The sequence below is a fragment of the Chelonoidis abingdonii genome, chromosome 26, assembly GCF_003597395.2.
Source record: "Chelonoidis abingdonii isolate Lonesome George chromosome 26, CheloAbing_2.0, whole genome shotgun sequence".
In the NCBI taxonomy this organism is placed as follows: Eukaryota; Metazoa; Chordata; order Testudines; family Testudinidae; genus Chelonoidis; species Chelonoidis abingdonii.
The window spans coordinates 1,577,041-1,592,610 of NC_133794.1; the positions used below are offsets into that span (position 1 = coordinate 1,577,041).

General features: G+C 54.3%; 1 protein-coding gene across 2 annotated transcripts; it reads left to right on the plus strand.

Moving 5' to 3' along the window:
* Positions 1–921: 921 nt before the first annotated feature.
* C26H19orf67 (chromosome 26 C19orf67 homolog) lies at positions 922–5,988 on the plus strand. 2 transcript variants are annotated; one of them, XM_075060993.1, is made up of 6 exons: positions 922–1,336; positions 2,537–2,681; positions 3,643–3,743; positions 4,013–4,207; positions 4,609–4,731; positions 5,325–5,988. In XM_075060993.1, the coding sequence occupies exons 1-6, from the start codon at positions 1,053–1,055 to the stop codon at positions 5,512–5,514; spliced, it is 1,038 nt and encodes a 345-aa protein (XP_074917094.1). In that variant the 5' UTR covers positions 922–1,052; the 3' UTR covers positions 5,515–5,988. The 2 variants fall into 2 exon arrangements, with proteins under 2 accessions (XP_074917094.1, XP_074917095.1); XM_075060994.1 differs by having other exon boundaries at positions 2,540–2,681.
* Positions 5,989–15,570: the final 9,582 nt, after the last annotated feature.

The following is a 15,570-nucleotide window of genomic DNA, read 5'->3' on the forward strand; positions in this document are numbered from 1 at the left end:
GGGGAACTGGGACCCCCGCAGGGGTGTGGGGCTGGCCCGCTTAGCAAGGGGGTCCCTGTTGCAAACATCCCCCTTCCCCCCTTGATTTGCTTTTCTCTGCCGGCCAAGGCCCCGCCCTCTCCCTTGGGACGCGCGGGGCCACGCCCCCTCCTTTGGCCCCGCCCCTGACGGGAGCGGCAGTGGGAAGGGTCCCGCTCGCGAGGCGCAGGAGAAGGAGCAGGTGAAGGGGAGGGGAACCAACCGTCAGAGGGCCCCGCCCCTATCGCTTTGTCCCGCTCCAAAGCTGCCCTGAGCCCCGCCTCCAAGGTCATAGCCCCGCCCACCGCCCCTGCAGTCGAACCCCCCCGCCCGTTACACCGATGGGGAAACTGAGGCAGTGAGGTTAACACTTTCTCATGCAGCAGCCACTTACCTGGGGGCCTGGTGGGAGATGCCCCCTCCCCCTGCCCAGCTCCTTGTCATTGGGGCGCCTAGCCCAGAGCGGGGGCTGCTCCCGCAGTCGGGCACAGCCCCACCCTGGCCCCCCGCAGGAGGTGGCCTAGATGGGCCCTAACAGGGTTCCCCCGCTGCAGGACCCTGGCCCTGGGGCTCCTGGGCACAGCTGGGCAGGGGAGTTGGCAGCACCTCTGGGTGATCCTGAGACCACCAAAGCAGGGGGCAGGTGAGGGCCTGTCCCCTCTTCCCCACCTAGGGCAGAGCCTGATCCCTCTCGGGGATTCTCTACAGCCAGGGCGAATCCAGCTTGAGGGCACCTCTATCTGGAATGGGAATGTCCGGACGGGAGACTAATCTGGTTTGAATTCGCCCTGTTAGCTAATTCAGATTATCTTCCCCGTGTAGACAAGGCCTTCACCCCCCTGAGTTGGCACGCTCTCCACTGCCCTTGGGAGATGCATGGGGGATTGGTGGCATCAGGCTGGGGGGCAAAGTAACCCGCTCTCCTGGCCGATCCCTTCAGGTAATGACTGCTCCCCGGTGGGGGCAAAACCCACGGCCCCCTGCCCCAGCCTCAGTGGCTCCCTCTCTTGCAGACGCCAAGCCGGGACCCTGCGATGACAGGCAAGCAGGGGTACGGTGGCACCTTCTGCCCAGAGGGCTCTGCCAAGGTCCAGTGCTTCAGCCCAGGCAGTGCAGCGAGCCTGGCTCCCTGCAGCCCTGAGCACAGCCTCTTCTCTTTGCCCGCGGCTGAAGCTCGCTGGCTGAGCTGCCCGACACCACAGGCCAAGTCCCCGACCCATGAGAACCTCACTCTGGAAGAGCTGCTCACCCCCGTCACGGAGAAACTCAAGTACCTGCTGAAGAAAGCAGAGGATTTCCAGACATACCTGCTCTACAGGTGGGGTGTGTGTGTGGGAGGGTGCCTGGCACTGGAGGGGGCTGGCGTGAGGAGATGGGGGGGGTGACTGGCGGAGGGGATGGCACCTAGCATGGGGGCAATGGGGAAGGGAGGGTGTATGGCAAAGAAATGGGCCAACAGGGAACTGGGGGATAGTGGGGTAAGCAGGTTGTGGTGGGGCAGTGGGGAGAGAAGGGGCTGGCATGGGGGATAGAGGTGATGGGAGGGGGAAGCCTGGCACAGAGAGGAGAGAAGGGACTGGCATGAGGGGTAAAGATGGGGGCAGTAGGGGGAGGGAGAAGCCTAGCACAGAGGGGGCAGTGGGGAGTGAGGGAGCTGGCATGGGGGGCAGCGGCGGGGGGCAGGGTTAAGGGGAAGCCTGGCACAGAGGGGCAGTGTAGGGGGGCAGTGGGGAGAGAGGGGGCTGGCATGGGGGGGACAGATGTGGGGGCAGCCTGGCAGCAGGGTGGGGGCAGTGGGCCAGTTCACCTCCACCCCATCCCGGGCAGCTGTGTGTGCTGAAGGGAGGGGTCCAGGTAGCATTGAGCTGGGCAGAGCGGCTGACGCTGGCGAGGAGGCTAGGAACACAGGGGAGGATGGACCCAGGATGGGTTGGAGCCCACACTGGATGAGACAGTGCTGGGCAGGATTAATGCCTGACCAGCGGGCACCCCCCTCACAGCACCCGCTCTGGGCAGTGCCATGCCGGGATCCCAGCTGTCCTGCTGAGGGGCCAGGGGCTCATCTGGGCAGTACCCCACATGATGGGGAGGCCATGCCCTGCCAGGGGTCTGCCCTCCAGGGGAAAAGGGGAATTCGCCAGTCACCTCTGATCTGACCCAGCTGGGAGTGGAGGTTTCAGGAGCCACCTTTGCCCGCTGGAAGAGGCCGGTCTATATCAAACAGGAGCTGTGGGTGCCCAGCTCTCTGCCAGGGGGCTTGTGGGCATCTGAGCCCCAGGGCAGAATGGAGAGTGGTGTTGGGCGGTACCACCTGGAGATGCAGAACTCGCAGTTCCCCAGGGCCAGGAGTGGGCTGGTGAGGAGCCAGGGAGCAGTAGGGGGCTCTCTTGTCTTGAAGTCACTGCTGACCCACATGGCCCAGCCTGGCACTGGGGCTCTGTGATTCAGGGTAGGGGGTCTCCACTTGTCAACAAGCCCCCTCTGGCCCCTTGTGACCGGGTGCCTGCTGCCTTTCCAGCAGGGACAGGATGCAGAAGGAGCAGTTTGCCAAGGCCATGCCCACCTTCCTGCAGATGTGCCAGCCCTACTTCGAATACCTGGAGTCCACTGCCCGCAGCTACAACTCTGGCCTGGGTGCCCTGCAGACGTCCGTGCGCAAGAGGGTGAGTCAGCTGGGGGTGGGGGTAGGATCACAGATGCCTGCATAGAGGTTTGGGGGGGAGTGGGGTGTGACTGCCCCGCATGGGGGCAAAAGGTCACCTGCCTTCTCTACTGTCCTGTTAAAGATGTTGGATGGGGTGGAGGGAGCTGGAAGTCAGAACTCCTGGGTTTTACCCTCAGCTCTGGGAGGGGACGGGAGTCTAGTGGTTAGAGCAGGGGTGCTGGGAGTCAGGACCCCCAGCTCAGAGCTAACTGACACGTACCTTGGAGGTGACGTTGTGATGTATTTGAATACAGGCTCCAGGAGCAGAACTGAAGGCTGAGAGTGATGTGCTGGGCCAGAGGGCATGGGGTAATAATGGTAGTGGTGGCATTGTGCAGGGCGGGGGCTAGAGGTTCAAGGGGGGGCTAGGTAGCTGGGCATAGTGTGGGGTGTGGCTGGGGAGGGACATGGCAGGGCTTGGCTGGGGTGTCGTCTGGATCACTGTTGGGTCCAGTCCCGTTGAATGTCCTCACTAACGAAATGGGGGAGGGGCTCCAGCCTCCAGTGCAGACCAGCGAACGGTACCCGTCCTCCAGCCAGGCTGTGTTGGGGGGTAGAAGGGGCCAGGTTACCAGCCTGCCCTAGACATGCTGGGCCGGGATGCCTGGAGGCTGGTGGCTGGCAGGACCCAGGAAGCTCCCATCGGGCTCCGTGACTTGACGAGGGGTGGCAGCCCTCCTGGGAGTAAGACCAGGAAGGGGACTGGGCTGCCCATCCCGGGAAGGCTTCCTTGTGACTCCTTCTGCCCCTCACCCCAGCATCAGGGCAGCCCCGACACCCAAGCTGTTGATTGTGACTGAATGTTGACTCTCGGGGTCCCTCCCTGCCTGGTGCTGGGGGACACTGTCCCCCTCCAGGGTCGTGCCCTCAGCTCAGTGCCAGGCCCACACTCAGAGGCTCCCTGTCTCTCTCCCCTGCAGCTGCTGGAGATCTCAGAGCAGCTGGCGTTGCGACTGGAGCAGCTGGTGCTGATGTACGCCTCCTTCAGCTTCGTCTCCCTGGAGGACACCGATCCCTTCAGGTATGTGAGGGTTGGGGCTCAGCAGGGGGCGCTGTCCCTTCGCAGTCAGCACAGACCCCTGTACATCATTAGGGGGCGCTGTGCTGCAGGGAACGGGGGCGGGGGTCTCAGGAGAAGGAGCTGCTCCTTTTCAGCCAGCCCCAATGCCCCTATGCAGCGCTAGGGGGCGCTATGCTGCAGGTGGCAGAGGACGCTGGCCCCTCCATGGCTCCCCCCGCTGGAGAGGGGCCTTTTACCCCATCTGTTTAGTTTTTCTCCCCCTCCTCCAGCGTCTCATGTTTCTTCTGTGGCCGCTTCTGGCTGAGCGAGTGGCGCCAGCTCTCCGTCTTCCGCTTCTGCATCTCCGCGCCCTACACAGCCGCCCATCTGCCCCGCAACCTCTACAAGAAGATGCGCTGGAACCTGGACATTCTGGAGGAGGGGGTGGGCGCCGGGGGGCAGCGCCGGGGGCACCGCACAGAGTAGTGAGCTGCTGGGCCCTGGGGGTTGGGGCTGGGCCCAAGTGAGATTTGATGTTGAGCTGCAGCGATTCAGCCGAGCCCCAGAGTTAGGGGACAACCCCGCCCCTCAACCCTTCCTGCCTCGTAGGCAGGGACCTAGGGGCATCTGTGGTGGGAGGGCAGCAGGGAGCTCAGGTATAGATGGGGGAGATGGAGGGGTTCACTTGGCCCCCCACTGGGCACTGTGTGCCCCCCTGACTACCACCCCTTCCCTCTGCCAGGCATCTCCCCCGATCTCCAATTTGCACTGCTCCCTGCAGGCTCCTCCCCAGGCCCGCTGCCCCAGATCGTCTCCCGGGGTGGGGGTGGAGGCTTTGCCCCAGTCCGACCCCTCCCCCGACCTTCACCCCCCAATTTTGTTGCAGCTACTTCCTGTGCTTCCGGGACACGGGCAGGGAGAACGCCGTCAAGATGCAGAAGCTCTGGTCCATCGGGCGCTGGGTGCCGCTGGACCCCGATGCAGAGCACTCCTCCGACGTACTGCAGTGGTGAGTGCCGGGGTGTGGGCCAAGGGGCTGTGGGGCAGGGAGAGGGTTCCTGGCTGCAGCAGTGAGAGGTGGGGAGCTGCCATGAGGGGGTGGGGGTTGCTGTCGACCCCAGTGACGTGGTCCGGCCCAGTTGACCCCACGTCCCCATAACCGTGTCTCCACCCGAGCCCCTCCCTGCGGAGGCACCGCCCAAACCCATCCTGCTGCAGGCACCGCGGGCTAAGCCTGGCGTGACCCTGGACCAGGGAACAGAGAGTAGTGCCCCCTCCTGCCAGGGCTGACACAGGGGCCCCGGGGTTGGGTGGGGGTCTGGCAGCCAGGTGGGTGAGGGGCTGCCAGAGGGCTCAGGAGACAGGGAGGGGTGGGGAGAGCAATGGCTGGGTGGATCGGAGCAAGGACAACCTGAGTGCTCTGACTGGGTTGGGCGCCCCTGGCAGTGGGTGGGTGTGGTGCTGGCAGGGTGTGGGGGCCCGGCTGGCTCTGGGCGGGGGCTGGGCAGGGTGCGCCTGGGCAGGGCTTGGCTGGGTGCTGGCTGGCCTGGGTGCCCCTGGGCCTGGGCAGAGGCTGTAATGTGCCCCTCGCTCTCCTTGCAGGGTGCTGTGCCTGCAGCCCACGGGTGACTTCCAGCCACTGCTGACCATTGGTTTTGAGGAGCCCTCACACACCCTGGCCACCGACCTGCTGGTGCAGATCCTGAGCGCCCCGGCCTGTGCACCCCTCCCCTGCCCAGGCACCAGCAGGGAGCCCTTACACTGGGGGAGCCCAGGGGGGCAGGGACAGTAGCACAGCCCCTGTGTGGCTTCCTGGGGCTCAGGGGGCAAGTGCTGGCTACTTGCCTCCTGCTGGGCCCCTCACCCTGGTGCCAGGGCAGCCCTGACACCCATATAGGCCCATTGTATTTTTAACTGACACTGACTCTTTTAAAACTCCTCTGATTCTAGGCTCAGGAGGGTCGTTAGCCTTAGCGAGGGGAGGTCACTCAGCCCTGACTCCACTCCCCCCCTTGGGGCTGGAGGGCAGGCTGGGGACCCATCTCTGCAGAGTTCACCCCACTGCCTCTAGAAGGGCTGTTACCCTGGGAGGGGTTGGGCAGCTCAGCCCCAGTGGAGTAGTGGGGGTAAAAGAGAAGAGGGTTGGGGCTGCTGGGTCCATAAACCCTCCCCTGAAAAAGCCCCAGCCAGAGGCTGGATCCCTGCTGTTAATGCAGAGCAGGGGGTCTCCACAGGCTCCCCTGATCTCTGGGCAGCCCCATAATCCCAGCCCCATAATCCCAGCCCAGGCCCCATGTGCCGGGGTTTCGTCTCCCTCCCCCTCCTGTTCCTCAAACTTGCTGGGCACTGAGAATCCTCCTGTCTCCCCCGCCCCCACCTCATGTGCACAGAGCACCATGGGGTCTCCTCCCCTACCTGAATTTGAGCTGGAGGCCCCTCTCCCCTGATCTCCACAGAGCCCAGTGCGGGGGTTCCCCCTCTCCACAACCCAAGTGCAATTCTTATTTATAATCTTGTGGTTTTGCAATAAAAGTTTGGTTCTTGGCACTGGGAAGGCTGCTGGGCTGACTGGCTTGGGGTGGGGGGTGCGGGACTGGCCGGGTCTGGCAGCGTGGGGGCAGAAGGCTTGAAGCGGCACAGCCTAGTGGACTCCTGGAGGCCTGAGCTCCATTCCCACCTCTGCCACTGAACTGCTGAGTGATTTGGGGCAAGTTTTGTCCCTTCCCTGTGTCTAAGTTTCTCCATCTACAGCACAGGAATAATGAAACTGAGTGTGTGCAGTGCTTTGAGCTCTACGGCTGGGAAGCGCTAGATAAGAGATGGATGATGCTATTATTCTGGGTAAAATGGGAGAGTGGACCCAGCGCCCCCCATTGGGAACACCCTGCTGGCCTCTGATTAGGGGTGCATGGTGAGGCCAGGATATCTTTTATGGGCCCATCCAGCAGCTCCTGGCTATGTGGGGAGCTAACCCTGTCTGCCCCACAAATGACAACAAAGGCCCCCCCCTCCCAGACCTAAGAAGCCCAGCCCAGCCTGGTGCTGGGGTTGCCACATGCCAGGGCAGACAAGGCCTAAGCCAAAGGGCCTGGCTGGATCCTTATCCCGGTTGCTCCAGAGTGAATCCAGTGCAGCTACTCCAGTTTCACGCCAAGGCAACTGCAGCAAGATGCTGCTCTGTACACATGGCCTTCAGTATGGTGAGGGTGTGCTGGGGAGGATGGGAACTAGAGTTGTGACGTTTTTCATCCTTTTTTTTTCCCAGCACAAAAATGCAGACTTGGTGATGCTGAGTTTGCCAAATTGTTTCAGTTAGGGCAGGGGGGAATCAGAAAAAATCGAAATGTTTCCATGAGGTTTTTTTAATGCAGGACATTTTGAACCAAAAAAACCCAAACAAATCAAAATGGAAGCATTACCTTTGACACGAAACGAAACCAGACTCTTTTTTTTTTTTTTTTTTTTGGCCAAAAACATTAGAGCTGCCATCCTGGGTCAGTCCAATGGTCCATCTGGCCCAGTGTCCTGTCTCTGGCAGTGGCCAGTACCAGAGCTTCACAGGGTGTGTACAGGACAGGGCAATTGTGGGGTGATTCATCTCTGTCTTCCCCTCCTAGCTTTTGGCTGTCAGTCTTAGGGTCACCATGAGCATGGGGTTGCATCCTTGACTATCTTGGCTAACAGCCATTGATGGATCTAATCTCCAGGAACTTATGTACTCCTGTTTTGAGCCCTGTTATACTTTTGGCCTTCACGGCGTCTCCTGGCAATGAGTTCCCCAGGTTAACTGTGCATTGTGTAGAAAAAGTGCTTCCTCTTGTTTTTATGAAGCTTGCTGCCTGTCTGTTTCATTGGGTAACCACCCGTTTTTGGACCATGTGAAGGGGTAAATAACACTTCTCCACACTATTCACGATTTTGTATCCTCCCCCCCATGTTGTCTAATTTCGAAGCTGAACTGCTCCAGTCTTTTTAGTTTCCCCTCCTATGGAAGCCATTCCATACCCTTGACCATCTTTGTTGCTCTTCCCTGAACCTCTTCTAGTTCCTCCATATTCTTTCTGAGATGGAGCAACCAGAACTGGACACCGTATTCCAGGTGTTGGCACACCATAGTGGCTCTGTGATATTTTGTCTTATTTTCTACTCTGTTCCTAACATTGTTTGCTTTTTTGACCACGGCTGCACACTGAGTGAATGTTTTCAGAGAACTCTCCATGATGAGACCATGATCTTTCTTGGGTGGGACCAGCTAATGCAGATCCCATTACTGCATAGGCACAGTTGGGACTGTTTTTTCCCAGTGTGTATTACAGTACATGTCAGTGTTGGATTTCAGCTGCCATTTTGTTGATCATTTTGTTGCCCAGTCGCCCGGTTTTGTGTCATTCCCCTGTAACTCCTTGCAGTCAGTTTTGGGCTGAATTCACTTGAATAAGTTTGTATCATCTGCCAACTTTGCCATCTCACTGTTCACCCCTTTCTCCAGATCATTTATGACTATGTTGAACAATGCTGGTCCCAGCACAGATCCGTGGGGGATCCCGCTGCTCACCTCTCCCCATTGTGAAAACGGAGCATTTATTCCTCCCCTTCATCTCCTATCTTTTAACCAGTTTCCAATCCATGGGAGGACCTTTCCTCTTATCCTATGACAGCTTACTTATCTTAAGAGCTTTGGTGTGGGACCTTGTCAAAAGCTTTCTGAACGTCCAAGAATATTATATCCACTGGATTCTCCTTGTCCACATGCTTGTTGATTCCCTCAGAGAATTCAAATAGAGTGGTGAGGCATGATTTTCCTTTACAAAAGCTGTATTGATTTTTCTCCAACATACTGGCTCTGCTAATTCTGTTCTTTACTATAGTTTCAGCCGATTTGCCTGGTTTACTAACCAGATTAGGTTTAGCAGCCTGTAATTGCCAGGAATGTCTCTGGACTCCTTTTTAAAAATCAGTGTCCTCTGCCTAACCACCAGCCATCTGGGCCAGAGGCTGATTTCAGTGCTAGGTTGCATAGCAGTTAGTAGTTCTGCAATTTCATATTTGAGTTTCTTCAGCTCTCTTGGGTGAATGCCAACTGGTCCCAGTGACTGATCAATCTGTTCTAAAATCTCCTCCATTGATGCATCCATGGGAGACAGTGCTTCAGGTTTGTGGCCCAGAAAGGGTAGCTCTGAAATGGGGATCCCCCGCACCCCTGCCACCCTCTGCAGTGAAAACGGATGCAAAGAATTTGTGTGACTTCTCTGCACCAGCCTGGCCTGAAATGACTTTTTCAGGGGGAGATGCTGGAGCACCAAATAACTGGTGATTCATCCACCTCCCCCAGCATTACCATCCTCCCTGGCAATGGCAGGGGCAGCTGAGCGGGATGCTGTGGGCCTGGAGCTCCAGCAGCTGTGCTGTGCCGGCTGGTGACTGCTCTGGCCTGGGTTAGGCAGGGGGGCAGCGGGGATGGCTGCAGGATCTTTGCAGCCTGGCTGTCTTGGTCATGCTTGGACTTCACTGTGTTCAGAGCAGCTCCCTCACCCAGGCCCTTTCCCTGAGGGCAAGGTGGCATGTGAGGGAGATGCTGGGACACATCTGCCCCTTCTCCAGCCTGGATAAGCAGAGAGGGGCTGGGCACGGGGGAGCCCTCGTTCCCCTGGGGTGCCAAGGCTCTGCCCTGCGAACCAGAGATTTCCTCCCCCTCCATCATTCAGTTCTGCAGGGTGGGGGCTGCTGGATGTTCTGGGCTGGGCCCACTGCCCCTTATTTCCCATCCCTGGCACCAGGCTCCCAGCAGCACACAGGAGGGGTATAGAAGGACCAGTGAGCAGTGTTTTCCCCAGGAATTGAAATGGGGGGGGGGGTTAGGAACGGTGAGGGGTGAGACCGTTAGGGTGAAAGTGGGCTGTATGGCACCACAGTAAAATCTGAAAATTGTTTCATGATCATTTTATTAGATTTAACTTCTTTTTAAATCCTCACACAAATTAAGTTTGGCTACATGCGCCTACTGTGAAGCACGATATCTACATCCTTCTTGGTTTCTTGTTGTAATTTTGCACAACTCTGTTAATGAACTTCTCGAATGTTCATGTTCATGGGTCTGGTACTTCCAGTCCTTCACGATATCTCATGATCAGGCAGAAGGCCACTTCTTTCAGAACACAAAATTCTATTCGATGAGCAAAAACAATGCTCAGCTGTAGCAGTTGTGACTGGGAGTAGAAAGAGATGAATTCCTACTCCTTTCGTCCCAGGAAACATAGCACAAAGACCGGGTCGAGCCACTAGTGATGATAAAGAAGAAGTTGAAGTCAAATCTTCATTCATTTGTTGTATGATATTCCACTCTGTGTTCAGATTCTCTAGTCTGCCCTGATCACATGGCAGTCCCATTGCTGGTAGTGCCTCATTCTGTCAGGGTTTTATAAGACCGGCATCTGTAAAAGCTACACAGGAGTTGAGTAGAATCCAGAAGTTACGGTTGTAGAGATGCAAGAATCAATCTGTGTACTTTACTTTTTCTGCTGGCTTAACAAACACTTCTTGTCCACTTCATTTAAGGCAGGGGTCGGCAACCTTTCAGAAGTGCTGTGCCGAGTCTTCATTCTTTCACTCTGATTTAAGGTTTCGTGTCCCAGTAATATGTTTTAACCTTTTTAGAAGGTCTCTTTCTATAAGTCTATAATATATAATGAAACTATTGTTGTATGTAAAGTAAATAAAGTTTTTAAAATGTTTTAAGAAGCTTCATTAAAATTAAATTAAAATGCAGAGACCCCCGGACCAGTGGTCAGGACCCGGGCAGTGTGAGTGCCACTGAAAATCAGCTCATGTGCCGCCTTTGACACACGTGCCATAGGTTGCCTACCCATTATTTAAGGAGTTAATATAAGTGCCCTAATTTTGCTTCTTCCAGTACGTTTTCAATGGATAGCTCTCCGATTGATCCATGTGTAGCTTCCATTGTGAGACAGAGATCTACTACGATTGTAGCAGATGCCTGGATGACACTATTTAATGACCCAAGTGGTTTCAACAGTAGACTTACAAGAGAGAATGGCGATTGTCTTCTCTGAACTTAGTAACAAAAGTAGTCCTCCAGCCTCACTATTTAGATCCGTCCCATCTCAGAAGATTCTTTCCAAAGCCAATAATAATGGTTGCAGTAACTTTAAGACAACAGCCAAGGATCGCTCATGAGAAAGCCAGCAGGTTTTCCCAGATTGGACTAATTTGAACTTCATTCTCAGTGTATCTTCTATATTTTCCAAGATGTTCAGTCCTTTTGGACTCTTCTGGAAAAGAGTATAATGAAGACATTCAATTTATAGCTTTTAAAATGCCTTTTGAAGGTTCTGCAGGTTGTACAGGAACTAGTTGGGGTAGATGGCCTCTGCAGTGTGTATTGGAGAGATTAGAGTTACACTTTTCTCTGAGCAAAGTTGGTACTTCACTATGTCTTCCAGAGAAGTTTGCAGCTCCATCAAATGCACAAGCAGTCATCTGTTTAGGGTTCAACTGACAAGAATTTAACTCTTCTAAGATGTGGGTTGTCAGAGATGCAGCCGATGTGTCTTCTGTAACCTGAACATCTCTAGAGATGTTCATCTCCTGGCCTACCATGGACATCAAGATAACATACGCAATGACTTAATATTTGACGCCCATTTGCACTGGTGCATTCATCAGCCATGTATGCACATTTTCTGAATGCAGTGAGAGAGTTCTTCACTTTTTCAACTGCTGAGTCTTTCACTGTTGTGCTGCATGCTTCTAGCCAGTCAGCTGAGTTTCTTGCAAAAAGATAATGAGCATTTGCTGGTCTTGGTTGCAACCAGTGTCCAACTTCCTAATTAACAAATGACAATGCACTTAATATTGGCTCCAGTTTCTAGTGTGTGGTATCTTTTGCTTAAAGAGAGTGTATGATGTAACAGCCACGTTTATTTGAATAAACTGTGTTGTATCTCCAGCATTTTTAACAACCTCATTAAGTACGTCTAAAATTAGCTTTGACAGTGTCTGGCTTATAAGGCTTTCTGCATGTTGATGCAGTCCAGAGGCATAGTGTTTTGCAGCCTTTTCATATAGTTTGTCAGCACTGGCTTTGCTGATCAGTCTAGCAAACAAAGCTCCTCCACTTTTACTATAGAAATCCATGGTACGCCCACATCTTGAATACTGTGTGCAGTACTGGTCGCCCCATCTCAAAAAAGATGTATTGGAGTTGGGAAAGGTACAGGGAAGGGCACCTAAAATGACTAGGAGTACGGAACAGTTTCCCTGGGAGGAAAGATGAAAAAGACTTGGACTTTTCAGCTTGGAACAGAAAGGACTAAGGGGGGATATGACAGGTCTATAAAATCTTGACTGGTGTGGAGAAAGTAAATAAGCTTCTTCACATAACACAAGAACTAGGGGTCACCCAATGACATCAATAGACAGCAGGTTTAAAACAAACGAAAGGAAGTATTTCTTCATCCAGCACAGTCAACCTGTGGAACTTTTTGCCAGGGGAGGTTGTGAAGGCCAGAACTATAACAGGGTTCAAAAAAGAACTAGATAAGTTTTGGAGGGTAGGTCCATCAATGGCTTTTAGCGAGGATGGGCAGGGATGCAACATCATGCTCTGACAGCCTCCATTTGCCAGAAGCTGGGAGTGGACTACAGGGGATGGATCATTCAATAATTGCCCATTTCTGTTAATTCCTTTTGAAGCACCTGGCATTGGACACTGGTGGAAGATAGAGTATTGGGCTAGATGGCCCACGGGTCTGACCCAATATGGCCACTCTTATGTTCTTATGTAAAAATTAATTATAATATAATAATGTTTAGTACAGAAACTCACCAAGGTAACAACCTCTTGAGATAGCAACAATGTGAGATAATGACCTTGGCAAATAAGGTGTTATAAAAACCGTGGCCTACTAGGAAATGTATATTTATGTACGTTTCACAGTCACAAATCGAGCATTCTGGAGCAAAGTCACTAAAACATAGTCCAACAAGCAGATGTTCCTTTAACGTGCCCCTCCCTTCTCCATCCACCACACCTCACTCATAGTTGTTGTCCTTGGTCAGTGGAGACCCAGAGTTCAGAGGTGCTTTCCCATGAGTTCACCTCCCACCCTGGGGAGATGTAGGGGAGAAGGCACCTTGCTTGTTCCTCCAGCTGCTTACCACTCGCTCCGGCCGCTTATTCTGGCACTGTTATTTATTGTGCCACTGTTCACGCCATCACTGATGGCCCTGAGCCGGCATCTTTTGCTGCCACCTGCCACTGTGACCTCTGCAAGTCAGTCTCTTGAGGTTCCACCTGGCTCTCAGTGATTTCAGCTCTCGTGGTCACTTAACAAAAGACTCTCTATGGAGCCTAATAAGCTCTGTCTTTATAGAGGGGAGAGGGGCAGGTCAAACAGGGCCTGACACTTAGGCATAGCCCACACCACCAACCAAAACCCCTTTTATCCCCCTCCCCCCACCACCACTGGGATCTGCCATCCAAACCCCTCGCTTAGACAGTGCAGGTCACTTAAGGGTGACCAGTGCTTAATTTGTAATGTAAGAGGTGCCGAGACTCAAGCAAGTTTTTTACTTTCATAACTGATGCAGCAAGCCCAGAGGTGCCGGGGCTCTGAAGTGCCAGGCCCAGAGGTGCTGGGGCTCTGAACTGCCAAGCCCAGAGGTGCCAGGGCTCAGCCCTGGCAAAAGTTAAGCATTGAGCGTGATCCCCTCAATGAGGACAGGCAAAGTATAGTTCTGCTACCCTTTACTCATACAATAAGGGTAACATTTCATGACCTCCTGTAGTCCAGGAGAAAAAGGGCTGGAACAGGCCCAAGAGGCTGTGCAGACTGACAGCCAGTCAGCGAGGCCTGTGGAGAGCCAATCAGGGTCAGGCTGGGCCTTATATAAAGGCTGCCTAGCAAAGGAGAGGTGTCTCCCCTGGCCTGCAAGAGATGAGGACTGGCTCCTGGTGGCACCGGCACCCTGGACAGAACACTGCTGGGCCAGGTTGCAGGGCAGTGGGAGCTCTGGCTGACCCTGCCAGACTGCAGGCCTTGAAACAAGGGCTGAGTGGGTGTTAGGATATGGGTAAGTGGCCCAGGGAAGGTGGGCAGTGACAGGGAGTGGAGGAAGGCAGGAAACAGCTGCTGCTCAAGGGTCCCTGGGCTGGGGCCCAGAGTAGTGGGTGGGCCCCCCCCCACACACTGCACCTTGCCACAAGGGAGCGTGGCCCATGGACTGTACCTTGTCCCTGAGGTAAGAGACTAGACTTTGGGGTGGCAGGTGGCCATGAAGCCAAGTGTGGACTAGGACTGCTGATATACTGCTGGAAGGGAGGGAGAATGGAGTAGTGGGCACTGCCGGAGGGCGGTGTCCTGAAGAGGACACTGTGGTCCAGAGAGTGACACATGTCCTAGGGATGGAGACAACACAGCAGAGCCTACAACGGGCGAGACACCAGCCAGCAGGAGACACTCTGAGGCTGGACTGAGCCAATTCCCAGACTGACCAGCAGGAGGTGCTGCGGTGATGAGTCAGTGCACTGTTAAACCCCCACATTCAATGCTAAAGTGATTTATAACCCAACATAAGCCAAAACTGATCACTTGGGCAACACAGCTCTGTCTGCTGGATCCCTAGGCAGGGTAGGGGAGTTCAGGTAAATACAGTCTGGTTCTGAAGCCTTCCCCTCACTTGAGACCTTACTGTCCACCCCAACCCCATCAGCTGTTGGGGGAGAGCTCATTCAGAGCTTGTTTGCAAATCATAAGTGATATAAGGTTGGCCAACATTGCTGAAATGGCTGTGCTGACATTGTCAGAAAAAACAACAGCTGTGTGAAGAATCTAGTCTTTGTTCACACTTTTCAAACCTATTATACTTTTTCAGGTACACGTATTTTATTGCACTCTGTATAGGCTTCTAACATGTGAACTAATGTTTCAATTTCAATTCAAGTTCCCACCAATGACTAATATGGCAACACTGCATGTAAGTAGCTGACCACTGGGCAGGGCCGGCTCTAGGTTTTTACCGCCCCAAGCAAAAAAAAAAAAATGGTTGCAGTGCCGCCCCTGGAATTGTGCCACCCACGCTTGCTTTGCTGGTGCCTAGAGCCAGGCCTGTCACTGGGGAGGTGCTGGGGAAATTCAAGGGGGGGTTACACCCCCAATGGGGGGTTTAGGGGTGTATACAGACCAGCCAGCTGTGCCGGGAAGTGTATCAGGAGCTGTGCCTAGGAGAGCCAGGGCTGCCACATCCCATCCAGCAGCGGGCACTGGTCTAATCACAGAATCATGGGGGACTGGCAGGGACCTCGAGAGGTCATCTAGTCCAGTCCCCTGCACTCAAGGCAGGACTAGGCAGTATCTAGACCATCCCTCACAGCTGTCTGTCTAACCTGCTCTTAAAAATCTCCAATGACAGACAGTCACCTGCTGTGACTCCCTAGGCAATTTATTCCAGTGTTTAACCACCCTGACAGTTAGGAAGTTCCTAATATCCAACCTAAACCTCCCTTCCTGCAATTTAAGCCCATTGCTTCTTGTCCTATCCTCAGCGGTTAAGGAGAACCATTTTTCTCCCTCCTCTATATAAATCCATGGTACACACACATCTTGAATCCTGTGTGAAGATCTGGTCAGCCCATCTCAAAACAAATATCTTGGAATTGGAAAAGGCACAGGGAAGGGTAACAAAAATGATTAGGGAGCTGGAACAGCTTCCATATGGGGAGAGATTAGTAAGACTGGGACTTTTCAGCTCGGAAAAGGGACGACTAAGGGGGGACATGATCGAGGTCTATAAAATCGTGACTGGTGTGGAGAAAGTAAATAAGGAAGTG